The following is an 18040-nucleotide window of genomic DNA, read 5'->3' as shown; positions in this document are numbered from 1 at the left end:
TGATGACAGCAGAGCCTAAAAGGTCACAAAAACACACAGCTGACTGGCATCTTGAGCAAACTATTTAATCAAACACTTATCTGCTAATGGATGACTACACCTGTTGAATGGTTGGTTATAAAGTCTATTTACTGTCACCTGCCTGACAGTATTTACAGTAAGAGTATTTTTAGGAAAGTGGGTTTGTACACATAGAGCACATGGTTTTTCTTGCTGCCCAAACATTTGATAATCCTACAGATGACTACAGATTACTCATGTCTTGAAACGCCTTAGGAATCATGACCGCCCCAATGCTTTTAAAAAGTTGTGAGCAAAGTGTGATGTCAAATAGTGTTTGACCTTATTTTTCTTTTAAAAATGGCCATTTAAAAATGTTTTAAACTTTAAACTTGCCGCGTAGTCTTCATGGAAGTTAAAACAAACTGTTTAGAGATATCTAGTACTTATTACAGATATTCAAAATGTGAATCTTCTCTCTCTGAGCTGAAAGCTTTTTGCCTACTGCCAGATGCACCTAGTTCAAGATAAAAAGCATAAGTGGTGATAATACAGGATATGAGTGTTTTTATTTAGACCTGCAACTTTTCCAGCCACTTGGGGGCAGCAGAATCAAGCTACAAACATAATACTGACAGATATAGAGCAACATACTGTACATATGGATTCAGAGGCCACCTGATAGATGTCTAATGTTCACTCTCTCCTTTTACCTCTGGTTTGCTCTTCAACACCTCCAGAGGGAAATATCTGTCTCTTTAGCAGCTAAATGCTCCACTATGGTCATCACCTAGTCACTAAGTTTGTCTGTTTGGTGCTGAGCAGGTAGTGAACACTGTGTTCATCAGAACAATTATGTGAATGGTGAGAATGAATCAAAACAACACGTTGTAGGCTGTAAAAACCAAAATAATGCTCTGTAGAGCTGAACTGCGGAGTTGGGTCATAATAATATCAAATATATTGATAATAGCTTATTCAGTTTTTGTTTTTGTAGCAGCAAGCATTGCTGTCTGCCACAATACTACCATTGGGGAGCACCAGTGTTGAAAAATTGAAAATTATACACCAAAACAAGATAAAATGATTTGTTAAAAAGCACAATTGTCAGTGTTTTATGTAACTTCAGTCTGCAATCTAAATCCCTCCACATATGGCAGGTGGAGTCTTACAGACTGGTTTGCTGTCCTCAGAGGGTGGAGTTGTGTTTACTTTAGCAGTAGAGTTTAATATTATATCTGTCACATGATATCACAGAGCAAACACTACTATTCTCTCTACTGCTTTGTCTAAAATTAACATTTGTCATGAACAATCAGGACATTGACAGGACAGTGTTAAATATAACAATAGTATTTCTGTGTCTGTCTTTTAATTCATTTAGTGCATTAATTTTAGCACAATTTCCACTTATTTCCTCCAGCTTTATATGTCATGACTTTTCTTAATTTTTGAGATTGTGAACTGATAATAGGTTTTAGAAATCTGCTATAGAAAATGATATATTACTTTTGTTTGGGGTCTCACAGACTCCAGCTGTTGACATGGTCAAATACAGTGGATTGTCAGAAGCTCTATATCTATGATTGGTTTTAACTATGCTTTTTTACACAGCACTACCTAACAGCTCTCCAAAACCCCAAATAATGTGAGTAGTTAAGTTATATTTCTGTTCTTGGATTTTTGTAACAGTTTTCAGAAGAGGTTTAACAGAGAGTTAGACCTCTCTGGGGTCTAATTGACTGCAAACATGTCCCTATCTAGGATGACATACTGTAAGTTTCTTTATCTGTGAATGATTTTTGCAAACAAAAGTACTACTATATATATTGGTTCATGTAGAACCCATAGCATATATAAAACATTAAATAATTCCTTCCTATTTGGTGTAACAACAGTGCTTTATGCCCATTTCTGTATTTTGTCACCTTCATTACAGGGTTACCATTTCAATACTTTTCTACAATGTTGGATTTTAATTGGGTCAAAAGAAGAGAGAAAACATATTTGACAGATGGAAAATTGTTGATTCATAAATTATTGTTATTATTTTTTCACACAAAGCAGTGGGGTCAATTTTGGTGAGAATATTTTTATGATAACATATTAATCTTTATTAATTTGTCATTACCTGCTTCTGTATACTTCAGGCCAACTTTTTCCTCCTTGAGCGGTGGCCAGACGGCTTGCAGACGACCAGGAGTTCGTTCTTCTCCCTCTCCTGGGGTGGACGCTTCTGACTGGGGGGAAAAGAGATTCATAACAGACATTTTTAACTCCAAAAATAGTGCTTGTACATACCTTGATACCTGCAGTATTCCAATAATGACTCTTCTATAGTGGCTTGACAAATGACAATAAGCAGTAAAACAGCAGAAGTCTGTTTTCCACAAGGCCAATAAAAAGAACTAATGACTGAAATATTTCAGTTAATCACACAGGAAATATATGTTTATGCTCTCTTTTGATAACATGATTCATACTTTGCCATCAGATGGGTCTTTCTTCACCGGTGTCTTATTGGACGTTCTCTCAAAAAGAGCTTTCAGCACATCTTTATCACCTCTTATCTTCTTCCTCATTGCGTCCAGGTCCACCTTCTCTGCTGGGTCCTTCTTCAAAGGCTTTGGGGTGAAGAAGGCCTTGAAGGCATCAAAGGCCGCCTCCGCACTGGACACGGGAGGTTTTGTAGATTCAAATGATTCTGTTTCAATGTCTTCCTCTTCCTTCTCCTGCTCTTGACTTTCCTCATTCTCATTCTCTCTGGTGTCATCCTGGTCTTCCTCAGCCTCCCCGCTGACTCCCTCTAAGCTCTCATCCAGCTTCTCCTCTTTCTCTTCCCCTCTCTTGTCGCGGTTCAGGAACTGGGAGATTTGGTCCAGGAATCCTCCCTGAACCTTTGTATCCCCCTGTTTCTCTGGGAAAATGGCCCTCCTTGCTCCCTGAGATGAAGGTTTGATCTGGGACACGGTGTCATGCTCAGGCCCGGTCACGCCCTTCCTCAGGACCCTCAGGCCGCTGAAGAGGGCGGGGAGCTGGATCTGCTTGTCCGTGGGGGAGCCTGGGGAGAAGGTGGCTCTGGTGTAGGTGGATCCAGGTGGAGGGTCATTGGCAAAATTTGGTGAACTGTCTTGTGGGTTTAGAGGATGGTGGGGCTGGGTGGAGGAGTCTGGAAATACATCTGTTTTCTCTTCTTCTTTGCTGTCGCCCTCTGCACCTGTCTGCTCCTCTTCATCCTCCTTTTTTAAGCAGGAAGGCTCATCTGTTTGCTCCACATCTTGCTCCGATGTTGATTCAACCTCTTCTTCAACAGCAGGTCCTGTCCGAGTCACAGTTATTGCTGCATGTTCGGTTTCAGTTGCAGATTCCTCAGCATCGAAATCCACACCATCAAAATTTGCAGTACTTCTGATTAAATCTGCAGTTTGAACATTTTCATGATCTTTTGTCACCTCCTGATTGGGTCCTTCAGTGTCACCCTGCTTGTGGTCGATTTGTGCAACACAATCACAATCTGTATTTGTACACTCAATTGAAATGTGTTGACAATTTGGTTGCAGAGATTCATTCAAGACACATTCATCCGGTGACATCTCTGCCATGTTGCAACCTCCATGTGAGTCTTTGGTGAAACTGTGAACATTGTTACCATGTTCGCTGTGCTGATTCAGTGCAAAAGTCTGTTTTCCAACATTGTGTTCTTCTGAGGAGCCGTTTTCAGTGTTTACAGCCTTGCCTTGCCCAGTATTTATTCTATCACTACCTTGCTCTGTTAGGTTAAAATGATTCCTCTCCTCCTCTGTTGTGTCTGAGTCATTTTCTTTTTCCGTCATAACTATATGTCCCTCTTGGTTAGAGGTTGTCTTCTTTCCTTTAACAGGCAATATAACATACGATAAGGAGTCTCTTTTCTGTTCCAGAGTATCCTCAAAAGTCATATCCCTGTTTTTCTTTTGATTGAAACTCAGCTCAGCATCTTCCAGTATTATGTCCACATTTTGTTCCTCTGGTAAGCTCCTGAAAAATGTTAGGACAGCTGTTTGTGGCTCCATTTTCCGGGACTCAGAGTTACTCATAAAGAAAGCAGTGAAGTTATCCAAAGTGGAGTGAGCAGGAAGTTCTTGAAAACCTTTTCCCACAATGTCAACGTTGTGGTTACCATAAAACTGCTCATATCTGAGACGTCAAGCTTGAACGCAACATTGTGTTATCTTACATCAGAAAAAATGCAGTCTAATATGGTGTAACTAGAGCTTAGGCGTCTGTATGGCATGCACTAATATGTCTAACTGGTTCCAGGATCATGCAACTTTCCTTTTACTATCAGTCAATGAATGCAAGAAAAGGTTTACTCATTAAAGTCATATCATCACTTCTGAAAACCCAACCTTTTTTCGCTCCAGTTTGTTGAAAAGAAACAGATTTATCCTTTCTCTGTTACACCAGTTCCGTCATGTCTTACCAGAGAGCTGATTTTCCAAACCTAAAAGTGGAAGCAGTATTTAGTCTCTCAGAGTAACCAATGGCAGGAGAGAAATTCACAGAGTAATGGAAAAGTGGAGGTTTCTGAGTGCGGCTCCATGGCCTTGTTAGCTGAAGTGACTCAGCATGAGCTCAACCACAGATACAGTCAGATCCAAGTCCCAGCTTTAGCTTCCAAGTTCTGTCTCACATTCCCTCTAGTTTCCTCTATACCTGCTGTACCGACAGCTTCCAGCAGCTTTTTGGACGTCATCCTACAGGTTGTCACAATATAATTGGAAGCAGATGGTGTCTTGAGCCATTTCTCCAGTGGCTGCCACTGTTTCTGACAACACCCTGACAGATCCGTGAGCTGTAAGGAGAAGGAAGCCACCCAGAACAGATGGAGGGACACCACACCCAGAGCTGAAGGAGGGTAAATAGGCCTGCAAGGGATCACTTGCTAAACATTTGGCCTGTAAATCCATCGTGACAGGGAGGTCTCTCAGCTCCGCTGCAGGTTCTGAGCAACACGTGGCTAATCTGGGCGTCTTAGTGGTCTAACCCCACCTACACTGTGCTGTTAATCTGCTCACATTACATCTAACATACACTCCTGACAGAGAGAAAAGTTTTGTCAACACAAATTTGTAACTATGTTGTGCTGTCATGAGCCTTTGGATTTGCGCATGGATGCATGAATAAATATATAAGTAAATAAATGAAATAAAGAGACAAATTGTTTCCCAACTAAAAGTAAGATAATGTCACAAATCAAAACAAATAAATTAGGTACTGAAAAGTGATTTAAACCACAAGAGATTGATCAATAAATAAATAAATAGGTTCTCAAAACAAACAGAGAAAGAATGTCCCAATCAAGAGTTATCAAGTGACACAGATCAATACACAACAAAGGAAAACTAACTGATAAAATGACACAAAAATGTATAAATATCTAAATAAAAATATTTAAATAAAAAAAAACAAAGGTACAAACTGTTTATCAGTAAACATAAGATGGTGCCACAGATCAATACAAAACCAGAAAAATATAAAAATAGTAAATTTTCAAAACAGCCAACAATCAAGAGCAAGCTGGTGATACAGAACAATGAAAAAGGAACAATTTATAAGAAATTATATATAATACTATATTTATTAATTATACAAATAATAATAAAACAAATCTCAAAAGTAAAAAACAAAGTCAAGTGTAAACAAATACAGAAGATGGTAAAGTTAGGTAAAGGGGAGAAAAATATAAATTAATATATAAAAAATTGTTGTGGAAAAAATTCAAAAACATACACTGAATATAATTTTTAAAAACAAACGTGAGATTAAAAATGTAGCTTGTGAGAACACACAGCCGGTCACGTCGGTGGGACTTAACCGGATACATTTGTTCAGACTCTAAACCAACAACTTCACCGGTTCATGTTTGGGTTATTCTCACTCAGTTCCACCCTTGTTTGCTAATTATCACAGCCAGCAGGTGAGAGACGGATCACATTACTGATAACATTTTTACCTCCTGTCATTACACTGTGTAACTTTCTCTGGGAGAGTGATAGTACGCTCCGTGTCTGGAGATATTGGCTGTACCCTGTGGCTACACTTAATCTTATGAATACTAATAAAGTGCTTTTGCATTCCGCAGGTGGGACACTGTGGCCTTTATGCAAGCTGTGTTTATGTAATGGGAATGAATCCAGATAATCCTATGAAATAGCATTAGCATCAGAACACACACAGCACTGCTGAACAAACAGGCTGGACTGTATCAAGCATTAAACTACACCATGCCATGACTGACTGCATCAGTCATAGAATCATACAATAACTAATCCACCAAACACACTGCCATCCTTCTGATTTTCTAAAAAATTAGTTCCACATTAGAGAACATTCAACTCTGTCTCCTAAACCAGACATGGTAAATGTCTACAGCTACGTAAGAAATTAACTGTGTAGGATGGAAATATTTTCCAGTTTTGGAACTGATTCTCAATTCTTTTAAGCTGAATAGTAAGTTACTACTGTTGGTTTACGACGCACTGAATGGTTTAGGGCCATTGTGGTTTGTGAACTGTCCAAACCTCTCATCTGCCAGTCAAAACTAAACATAGAGAAGCAGCATTCAGCTTTGATGCACCAAAGATCTGGAACAAACTCCCAGAAAACTTGAGGTCTGCTCCTACTCTCAGCTCTTTTAAATCAATATTTAAAAGACAGGTTCACAGTTTTTCAAGTTTGTCCTAAAACAACAAGCAGGTGCCCTGACAAATGTTTTTTTTTTTTTTTTTTGCTGTAATCATTCCTCCTGCCAAAATCCACAAAATCCTCCTTCTGTGCAAGAATATATTTAAAAGTTTATCTGAAGATAATATGAAGCTTCAGTCATCCAGATTAATGGAATCAAGTCAACATCCTTCAAAGTTACAGTCTTTTTAGTGCCAAAGTCAATCTTTTTGTTATGAAGCTTCATATTATTTTCAGATAAACTTTTAAATACATTTTTGCTCAAAACAACGACTGTGGATTTTGTCTCCTATCATTTACATTGTAAGAGTATTTGAAGAAGATCTTCTAATGGCCAGTATGAGCAGGAGGACTGATTATAGCGAGAGAAACCTGTGTAAATTCTCCTGTTTTATCTGTTATCTGTCTTATTCTATTTTATCTTATTTTTAGTTTATATTTAACTCTATTTAAATTTGTCTTTTTATAATATCTTGTGTTTCTTTTACATTTCGTCTTAACACCTTTTATGTTTTTTGCAAAGCAGTTTGAATTGTCCTGTTGTCAAGAGGTATTTCGTTAATCTTTAGAAATATTTTACCTTCTTATTTTAAACTCTTCTCAAACATTTTATTTGTTATTCTTGATCATTGTTTCTGCTTAATTTAGTTTCCCCTTTTTAGTCCTGTCTTATGAAGCACTTTGGGCTGCATGAAAGGTGATATACAAATCATATTATTATAATAATTACATTAATACTCTCAAGATATTTTGCTCATATAATGTGTCTCCTTGTCATTTGTCTCAAGTTTTAGCGCAGGACAACAGTTCCACACATGCGTGCATACAGAGGGAAAGCATTTCATACTAATACAGATACATTATACAATGCATCTACAAAGCTGCATTAAATCCCTTCTGTTATGTAAGAACAATGAACACGGCACTCTTTGTCGTACAGTATCAGTGCATGAGGTCATTTCTTGAACCTTGACCTACAGCACAGAGCTCAGAAGTCATGAAGTAAGAGAGTGGTCTTGACTGTAGTGTGAAAATGTAAGTCAGTGTCATGATGCTGCAGTATCATTCAGATGAGGACTAGGTTCAGATATTGACTGCAGACACAGAAATATTATGAGGATATTTTTGTTAAAATAATATATAGAGAGCAGCTTCTCTTCTGACAAAAGTGCATCTGAATCAAGTTCAAACTCTCAACTGTAAACTGCAAAACACTGGAACAGGACTTTCTAGTTCTCTTGTGATTGTATGAATCTTGTCTTTTAACTTGTTATAGTTTTTATTTGACATTTTATATTTTATATTTATGCTCCCTCTTTCTAATTTTTCGATAAAAGCACATGCAGAATGTATAGTAAGTGCAGCTGAGCTCAGAAAATTAATGGAAGATGAAAAGAAAAATGTGCAGGAAATTCAAATTTGTTGCTGATCATCGCAAAGTAATTTTTAGAAATCCTTAAATCTTTAAACTACAAAGATTTTTGTGCTACTTATTTCTATAATCTGCTATTTACCTATTTTATATGAATCAAAACTCTGCCCTCAAATTTACACTTAAAGTCATGTGACTTCAGGTTTTTGGACTCATTCCAAAATAAAAACAAAACAGTGATTATTGAACTCAGGAACTTATTGTTGTGAGTTGACATTGCTAACCATCATGCCACTTTGGGGAAAAAGTGCTTGCGTATGTCATTCCAGCAGGCAAAGATAAGCTATTGTCATTTTAGTCAAACACTACAGCAGCTCCTTTAGCTAATAGTAAATATCTTTTTAAAACCACTTATCTAAACTTTTCATGCTACTCACCCTAAACTCTGGGGGGACGGGCGTGGTTGTGGGTGTGTCGGTGATGTCATCCTCGGGGGCAGTGATGCGCAAGAAGTCAACGTGTTTCGGTCTGGATGGATGAGAAAGTGACCTGCAGAAGGAGAGAGACTCCTCCACTTCCTGCTGCCAGATCTCCTCCTGTCTCTGCAGAGCCTCATCTGGAGAGACAAATAACAATTAGAGCAGAATTAATATCACTGGGACATCTCAGCATGCACATGAAAGTGACCCAATTGTGCCACAGTGTTTTAATGACAGCATGAACATGACATTTTTAGTTCTGATTTGGGCAACTTTTAAATCATACATCTGCTACATATAGTATCATTGTTCACAGTTAAGACTGGAAACCTGCCTTTAAATAAAACTGAACACTAAAGTAAACAACACAGAAATCCTTTAAAAGACAAACTGATCCTTATAGTCATGTAGTGTAAATTTTGCGTGTTAAACTATAGTGTCACCATGAGGATATAAGAAGGAACTTCAGCTAAGAATAGAAAATAGAAAAACCTGCCACTTCAAGACACAACAAGACAAAGCAACTTTAGCATCCTGGTTGTCAAAGTTTAGTTTAAACCTGACATACAGTGATACTGGGGATTCATTCCTTTAAAAAAAATATTTCTGCCTGCATTTGACAGCTGATAGACAGGAAACAGGGGTAGAGAGAGGGGTATGACATGCAACAAAGGTCTGCAGCCAGAAGTGAAGCACAGACGTTGTGGTTACATGTATGTGCTATGCACACCAAAATTCTCATTAATTTCTAACTGATTCTGATTTATGAAACCATTATGTTGAAGAAAATACACCAGATTAAGATGTAGCCTTTGCTGCTGCAGTAATCTGATTATATTTTTAATATATATGCCTCCATTTTTTTGAGTGAAAACGCACAAATCGAAATCCTGTAAAGTGCAGAATAAAAAACAGGCCCAAAAGCAGAATCTGAATACTAAAAGCTAAGACACTGATTATCCGTTGATAAATATATACACCATGCACATACAGCAACATACACATACATGGGAGCAGATGTCAGGGTGCAGATTTAACTTTCTATAGATTTTTTTTCATGAATAATAAGCGAAACAATGCCTATCAATCACATATGTGGTTATACAGTATGACAGATGATGTGTTGTGTGGTAATTTGGGGGTTCATTAATGTCAATAATCATTACAATTATCACACAAAACATGTTTTAAATTTCATTTGGGATTCATTATTTAAGCAAGTAAACTATTCATTTGTTCATTTTTATCAAGCAATGGCCTGAGTTGCCACAGTGGGAGGAGACATTTAAGAGTAGCTAACACTACTGGAGCTCAATTCTCACAGTGGTCAAGCTAAAAATGCACTGTATGCACAAATGCTCCTGTAGAGCACTTTAGATTAAAAAAAAAAGAGCTACTACCAGATGTAGTCAAAGGCAGCCCAACCTTGAGGAGAGAAGTTTGTCTCCTTTCACCTCCAGGATACAGAGTGTATGCTATTCTACAGTAAATACTGTATGTCAGTATCATTTCAGATAAGAGCGCCAACAGAGATTTCAGTTGTGTAACTTCCAGTGGACACGTAACCATTCTCAAAGCCAGATTAAACAGTTCATGGAAATGTGCTATCTGTCCTCAATTTGACCAAACTGAACAGAACACTGGAGTTTGAAAGCAGCCCTCAGAGGACGCTGCATGTCTTTCTTCTTCTCACCCTAATCACCATCCTCTAAAGATTTCTCAAGGCTCAGAGCATTAATCCTATTTGGACAGACCGGCGTCCCGCTGCCCAGGCTGGGGCGGCTTTAATTTCTTGAAAGTGAGGAAGGGCCATCAGACTTTCCTGATCTCACTGAATGCCAGATTCTGCTTACTGCAAGTGCATTCATTTGCAAATATTTCTATATCATAATGCTCCGCAATTTGTACAATATCATCCACTTTGTGATGGAAACCTGCAGTGTGAGTATGTTAACTTTCACTGGATTCGTATTGTGATAAAATGATTAAATTGCGCCATTGTTTCACAAAATTCTGTTGTCTAAAATGATTCTGAGCAAATTGTTCTGAGTTAAGTTTTACACATGTAAAGACTTGATTATTTTAGATGTAATCTTTACCATATTTTAATATATATATATTGTCAAAGAATAAGGGTGGCAATATTCTATATTATTCTCACATACACCATCCTGCTGCCATAAATACTCAACAGAGCACTAAATGTGTATTGATCTGTGGGATACTGCCCAGCCCTACAGTGTGTGTTATTAATTCAGTTTCTCTTCTGTGTTGCTCTTCAGTTATTGCGTTTTTATAATGTTTCAACACACAAATAGAGACACAGATGCCAGCATGAAAACACAATTGCCGCATCATGTATGTTGTGCCGCCATATGTACCATAGTGGAACAACATACACCAACATGCAAGAGGTGAGAGCTGCTTGCAACGCTGCATTTTCATTTTAAACACAGCTGAATGTATTGTCCCAGTAAAGGCTGCATCTATATACAAAGGAATCCAACATGCTTAATTCTCATCAGGCACGTGTCCCATAGTCTCCTCTGAGTCATGTGAGCACACACACACACACACACACACACACACACACACACACACACACACACACACATATACAGATACATTTTTTTGTTCTTTAAAATGAAACTGTCTCGGATCAGTGCCAAACCAGTGCAACCGGGACTATCCACGTCAGGTGCTCACCTAGTTCTTCATGCCTGAGTGAATACACACACATAAACGCATCCCACACACACACACACACACACACACACACACAGATGTAGTGGTATGTCAAACCAGCGAGGGGTCATTATTTACAGACTACCACACATCCTTCAGGCCTGCTTCACCAGCTGTGATGAGAGACAGGAAGCAAAAGAAAAAGTGTGTGTGTGTGTGTGTTCATCGACCCCAGAGGAGACTACAGGAGCGGACGAGACCAGACACCACCAGGCTGAGGTCAAGGTACTAAAATCAGAGCAGCTAAAATCAATGTGTAAATCTGACAGTCAGGAGTCAGCATGCACCACCTTTAAAGTCATCCGCTCTTCGTCTTCTGTTCACTTCACTAACCAACCAGTGAAAGTCGATGTTCCGCTGTTATGCAAACACACATCCTTTTTCACCCTGTAACACTGCTGAAAACATATTTTGTCCTCCTTAATCCACCATACCCTGAACGACCATGGAGCACTTAATGAAACACGTATGGTGGAGGCTGAACCCAGTGTGACAGCTATGCTATGAAATCCTTTAAAATACTTCATAAAATCTTTCATAATAGTGAACTGAATTTGAAATTAACCAATACGGTGACTTCTGGAGAAAACTGGCTGCTGTTAAACAACCTGTTGGCTCAAAATTGAGTAACAAAATTTGATCAAATGTAGCTTTTCTTGATCAATTACAGGGAAAAGTGTAACAGTAAAAATGGACTATATACTTATAGACTACACCGTGTGTTAGAAAACACCTAGTTTCAAGTGACTGGGGTATATGGTTGAAAGTAATATCACAATATTAATGTGTCATGGAATATTTCCCTATAATTAGCACCAACCTAGGAGATTATGTCACATTCACACTATGTTGGATGGAAGGGAAGATTCAGAAAGATTCCCATGTTAAGGACTTGCAAGTGTTCACGTGATCTGACAACTCAGGAAGCTGTAAGATAGCTGAGTTGGTCATATGAGGGTTTAAAATATTGTGCATTGGCCAACTCTTCAACTGTGTGAAACAAAACCTCCAATAACTCATTGTGTTTTAGCTTGGACTCATTTCATTTGCAGGGTTTTGTAAAACAACAACACATAGAAGTGAAAGTTGTTGTCTGTTGTTGTCAAATTAGCATTGTTAGCATTTTTACCTGAAGAAAGCAGATAATCCTCACTGGCCTCTGTCTCACGGATGCATCTGTCTGTCTGCGTCTGATTCAGGTTCTCCTGAGCCAAGTTTTCCCCCCTCTTACTCTGATCATTTTCTGTCCCACCCATGAATGTGGTGGCACTTCCAGACCCCCAAGGGAACGAACTGTCTCCTACTGATCTTGTCCACTCTATATGATGATCAGAGATTTCTTCTTCTTGCTGATCAGTCAGGCTCAGACTGGATGTAAACAGAGGTGAATGGTTTGGGGACATGCCTTCAAAGCTGTAAGATCTTTTCGAGGAAACATCCAGGATTGCGGACAGAGATGGCGATGGCATAGGGGTGATTGCAGCACTAGTTGACAGAGAGGTTGATGAGGAATTGTTTGGCACTGTTGAACAGCGGTGAGGGTATGATGGTAGATTCAGAGGCCTTCTTGATGATCCCAAGAGGCTCTTCTTGGCCTCTTTGAAGAGTTCACTCTGTGCTTTTGCCGGCCTCCAGTCTTTTCTCGCTCGCTCCATCCTCAGGGCCTGGTGTAGACTCTGGCTCAGGGCTTCACCCAGGGCACGAAGCTCCTCGACCAGCGGAGGCTTGTCTTCATTGCACCCCTTGTCCTGGGTCTCCAACTGGGGATCAGCACTGAATTCAGCCTCGCATCTCTGCTGCAGGATTTGGAGCTGCTGCAAACCTTCTAATGTGACCCCGTCACCCAGACATCCATCTGAGATGGACTGAGTTTCATCTCCCCCTTTGCTGCCTCCTTTGATCCAGTCCGAACTGGACAGACTCACCCGTTGTATGATCCCTTCCACCTCCTCAATCTTGCCCATGACTCGTCGTTCTGCAGCCCTCTTCCCCATCTCATCGAAACTCTGCTGAGAGGCTGTTTCTGCTATACCTTCTGCTTTTTCTTCCTCATGTTTTTCTCTTGCTGCCTGGGTGATCTGGGCTTTTGGAGTTTTCACATCACTGTCCTCTGTCCTCCTTTGTGGCTCAAAACTAGTGGGGGACATATACATTGAGTACACGTCGTTGTCATATTCAGAAAGGTCAGTATCTGAGTCAGCAGGAGCACATTCTCCCTTTACAGATAAATCCTCTCTGTGACAGAAAGGGCCTTTTTTGCTGAAACATTTGGGAAAATCTGCAGAGGAGGGCACAGACAGCTTCCCTCTCCATGAGCCCTGTGGACTCCTCTTCCTCTCTTCAAACTTTGAAGCACTTCTCTCTTCTCTTTCTTTCCCCAAAACTCTCTTTCTCCTTGCAGCAGGAGTACAAATGAAGGCCCTCTCTTCCTCTGAGTCCCCAAACATAGGAGAGCTCGTTATCCGGAGCTTTGTTAGCCTTCTAGCTTTTGTAGGCACCCGTGGAGTCCCGGGTGTCATCTTGAGGTTATGCTGGAGGGTTCCAGCATAAACTAGCCCCTCCGTTCTTCTCCTTCTCTTCCGAGGGATCTGGAATCTGGGAGATTTTGGTAATGTGTTCCAGCTCTCTGCATGTCTATGAAAGTTCGGTTTAATCCTCATTCCCTGTTGGTTGCCCATGTTCATGAAAGCCTGGCACTCTGAATACAGCAGTAACAACTCTGTCAGCCAGTGGATCTTAGAGGAGTCATCCAATGCTTTAAGGGTTTCTTTAAAGTCTGTAAGGCCGTATTTGTCTGCTTGACCCAGCTTTACTGTCTCAGCTGGACCCTCCTCCTTGCATTTTGCACTTAGTCCTGGGTGGTAGCTGAGAGGGGCATTAGAGGGGGAAGCTGGGCCCCTGCAGAGGGAGAGGGATGGACTCACACAGGTCCTCTCGCTGATGGGGATGTAGAGGGGCAAGGTGGTGTGAGTGCCCTTCATGATGTTATGTGATTATCACGGATAAAGCAGGTGATGGTTCCTTTACTGCACAACACCAGCTGCTTCTTTGAGTTTAGACCACTGACATCTCAGTCATCACTGTACAGCTTGTGAATCCTGACACAAAAAGAGAGGGAAAAAAATCAGACTTGTTTTAAACGAGTGTATGTGCATGTGGCAACTTGCAGATAATGAATTTTCACGTTTAATAACTAAATCCATATAAAAAAAAAAAACAACCCAGTATATACAGCAGAGTGAGATGTTTTTTTCTCTCTGGGTTTAAGATAACTAGACAAAACATAAAAATCATAAAAATCTTAAACAGTGTATGTGTGCATAAGAGTGAAAACTACTGCTGAGTGCCATAAAAGACTGGAGCTGAAACACACAAACACTATTGCATCACTAACAGACAAACAGTACAGATTGTGCAAAGATAAAATGCATGATGTGAAACAAATGTCTTGATGTCTTGATCCTCTTCACAATGTTCCTCTATTATGTAGGACAAGGAATAATCAACTGAAAAAAACATGAGACATTGTTTTGCAACTCCTGGATCAAAGAATAAACCAACTTGTATTAAAACAGTTTATAACTTTAATGATTATTTTGCTGATATCATAAACTATACAATTTGTCCACACATTTAAACTTCAAAAAGACACGTGGAAAAAGTCATCACAGCATGTTGAAAATATCTCACCGACATAGCTTTTCAAATACTTAACTAATATTCACATTGGTTTTTTGAAATTCCATCATGTAATAGTGAAAAAAGAAAAAAAAAGTAGCATGCACTTACTGTACTTCGTGCAGCAGCAGGTTTCTCCTCTGTTGCACTTGGAGTGACACTCAGGTGACAGATGACAACCGCCTGCACACTGCAATGACAGACAGGAGCTTCACCCAATCAGTGCTGTCAGCTGGGATTTGGAGGACTCCCATTGGCTCAGCAGATAAAAATATCTACCACTAGCCCCCCCCCCCGAGGACTGACAGGTACTGAAAGGGGAGCAAATAAAGAGACAGACGGTAGGCTCAATGAGGATTTGTCACTAATAAATCTAATCCTCCTTACCTCCTTACACATACTGTAGGTGTAATACCACGGCAAAGCAGTATTAATTTCGTTCTGCAGGAGTTTCTGTTAGTCTGTTAGGTTTCATGAAGGGCTATCATGAGATATGTAAGTCAAATCTACCTTCCAGCAATCTACTGACTGTGGACTCTATGTAGGTCAGCTGTGCACCACGCTGAGCTGCACACTGGTCAGTGCATGCAGGCTAATCTGACCCACTGCCCAGCTGTCTCTGATGGATTACAGAATAAACAGCTGTTAATGTCATTGAAACCACAACAATAAGTATACTGTTTTTTTTAATTTGTTTTTTAAAGATGCATTAAGGTTATACACAAAAGACTACAATGTAGAAAAATGTAAATCTAATGTTCCCATCATTTCATAAACATTATTATTAACTCCATTGATACAGGAAGTTAAGTTATCCAAAAGCAACTGGGAATGAATATTTGGGATTAACTGCTGTTAACCCTCAGTAATGTTAATTCTGTTACAGATTACAACGCAGGTTATCACTTAAATACTCGACAAGAGATGGAGGCAGTAACAGAGTAAATGTTTACATCTGAAGCTTAAAGAAAAGTGTAGTTTGATTCTCATACACAGAGTTCAAAGTTGGGCTGTAACTAATGATTTTATATTAATGTTTATATTATTTATTTGTATCATTGTTATAATTTTATTATCATTCATTATATATCGATCACTCTGAGGATTAGTCTTTCGATTAATGACAGAACAAAATGATAGCAAACACTAACGTTTTTCCAGAGTCAAAGGTTACATCTTCACATTTCTTGATTTTTCTGTCCAAAACACAAATGTAATCAGTTTACTATCATGTATGACAAAGAAAAGGAATAAATCATCACATTTAAGAAGTTGAAACCAGCACATTTTGTTTGGCATTCTTGCTTGAAAAATTACTAAAATTATTATTTATCAAAATAGTTGCTGATTAATTTTCTATCAGTGGACTAATTACTGCAGCTCTAGTTCAAAGGCAATGAAAATGATACTTTGACTGAGCAACAGATCTGATGTATCAGTGAGATGCACATAATGTCTCACTATGTTATTACGGTGTTTCAGTTTAATAAAAGGCACAATGAACACAAGTGCACAGACATATAGCTACACCAAAACATACCTAGTCTACAGTACATACAATATTTCTGCAGTATACTCAGTTACAATGGGACTTTACTAGATGACCACTAGATGTCAGCAAGGTCTTTGGCAGCAACCCTGATTATAATTTTGCAGATGTCTTATCTCCTGTATTTCCAGATGAGTGGATAAGGAAAAATGTAGTATTGACACCTGACTAACGGTATTTATTGGTGTTTTGCATGAAAATTCTACATTGAAGCCTATTTATATAAATGACCTGTAGCATCTTTCTTAATTCTTTGTAATTGAGAAAAAGTATATTTTATAGTTTAACATTGACCTCAAATTAAATCAGCACCCTGCCTGAAGTCATTTATGGCTGGTAACAGGTGAATACATGAACAGCAACATGCTGCTTTATAGACTAATAATAGAATAGAATAATAAAAACACAGTTCCTTTTATTATTCATTGCAGCTGACACACACTCACATCTTAGGCTGGAGTCAATTAGGGCTCCAGCCTAATTGATGGCCAAATTAGACTTTCTATTATTGCAATAAGAAAAATACATTCATGGCTTGATCGTGGATCAACAACAAACTTTACTTTAAGATTTTCTAAAAACAACCTGAGCTTGCAAGTTTCAAGGTCTGTTTGATCACATTTCTATTAAATTAGCAAGTCAGGGAATAAGCGAGCAAGTACACGCTCAAGTAAGTAAATATGGAAGTGGGCAAAATAACATAAGAGCGTGTATAAATATAGCCTAATGTAAGCAAAAAATCAATTAAGCAGGCCATTAAATATGCTTTATAAGCAATACAAAGCCAAAAAAAAGCCTATTTCTTGCAAGTCCTGATTTGATAAAAGTGAAAGTAGTTTTCCCTCCCAAAACAGATGGAAATACATATCTGTAAAGTTTATCTGTCCATAGAGTTTGCAGTAATGTGTAGTGTCAGGTGTGTGTGTGTGTGTGAATGGAAGGAAGGGGAGGTGTGTACGGTGTGCTGTGGATGCAAACAGACTGATAGAGCCATTCATAACTTAACATTCAGCTCCATTGCTGCCATTCAAGTCTACCCATGCGTCACTGCCAGACAGAGAGTCGTTAAAACTGCTGACTCAATTGGCAAAGAAGGTTTCAGAGCAAACATTTTAAAAGTAGAAGTATTTAAGCCGTGGAGCATCATTTCCATCATCAGCAGGAGCAGCAGCTGCCAACAGCATCACCACCACCTCCACCACCACTACCGGGAGCACGTCCTCTGATGCCCCGTCTCTGTCCGTCCGCTGGTCCGCACTGCTGCTGCTGCTGGCGTCTGGGCGCAGGGAGGAGGGGGAGGAAGATGAGGAGGAGGGAGGAGGAAGGGTGGATGTGGGGGTAGGTAGGTGGGAGAGGAGAGGACAGGGGAGGAGGAGGGAGGAGGAGGAGGAGGAGGAGGGGGGCTCGGCCGGGCTGCCCTATATGGCTGTGGATGAGCTCTATGCTAATATCGGCTTGAGGCACAGCATCGCGTTTCTGCCGGCAGTCAGT

The 18040-nt window shown here is 39.5% G+C and overlaps 1 protein-coding gene across 1 annotated transcript in view; it reads right to left on the bottom strand.

The window, feature by feature from the left end:
* The window catches only part of fmn1 (formin 1), a 33322-nt gene extending 18022 nt beyond the window's left edge, over window positions 1-15300 (bottom strand). The window contains exons 1-4 of the mRNA XM_042390727.1: window positions 15112-15300; window positions 12452-14420; window positions 8536-8714; window positions 2132-2240 (exon numbers count right to left, since the gene is read on the bottom strand). Of these exons, the coding sequence (XP_042246661.1) occupies window positions 2132-2240; window positions 8536-8714; window positions 12452-14303 (2140 nt within the window). The 5' untranslated portion in view covers window positions 14304-14420; window positions 15112-15300. The remainder of the gene's footprint in view (window positions 1-2131; window positions 2241-8535; window positions 8715-12451; window positions 14421-15111) is intronic.
* Window positions 15301-18040: the final 2740 nt, after the last annotated feature.

Source organism: Thunnus maccoyii, chromosome 17 (genome assembly GCF_910596095.1).
Source record: "Thunnus maccoyii chromosome 17, fThuMac1.1, whole genome shotgun sequence".
NCBI classification, from domain to species: domain Eukaryota; kingdom Metazoa; phylum Chordata; class Actinopteri; order Scombriformes; family Scombridae; genus Thunnus; species Thunnus maccoyii.
The sequence above is the reverse complement of the archived record's forward strand: the minus strand, read 5'-3'. Positions and strand labels throughout refer to the sequence as shown.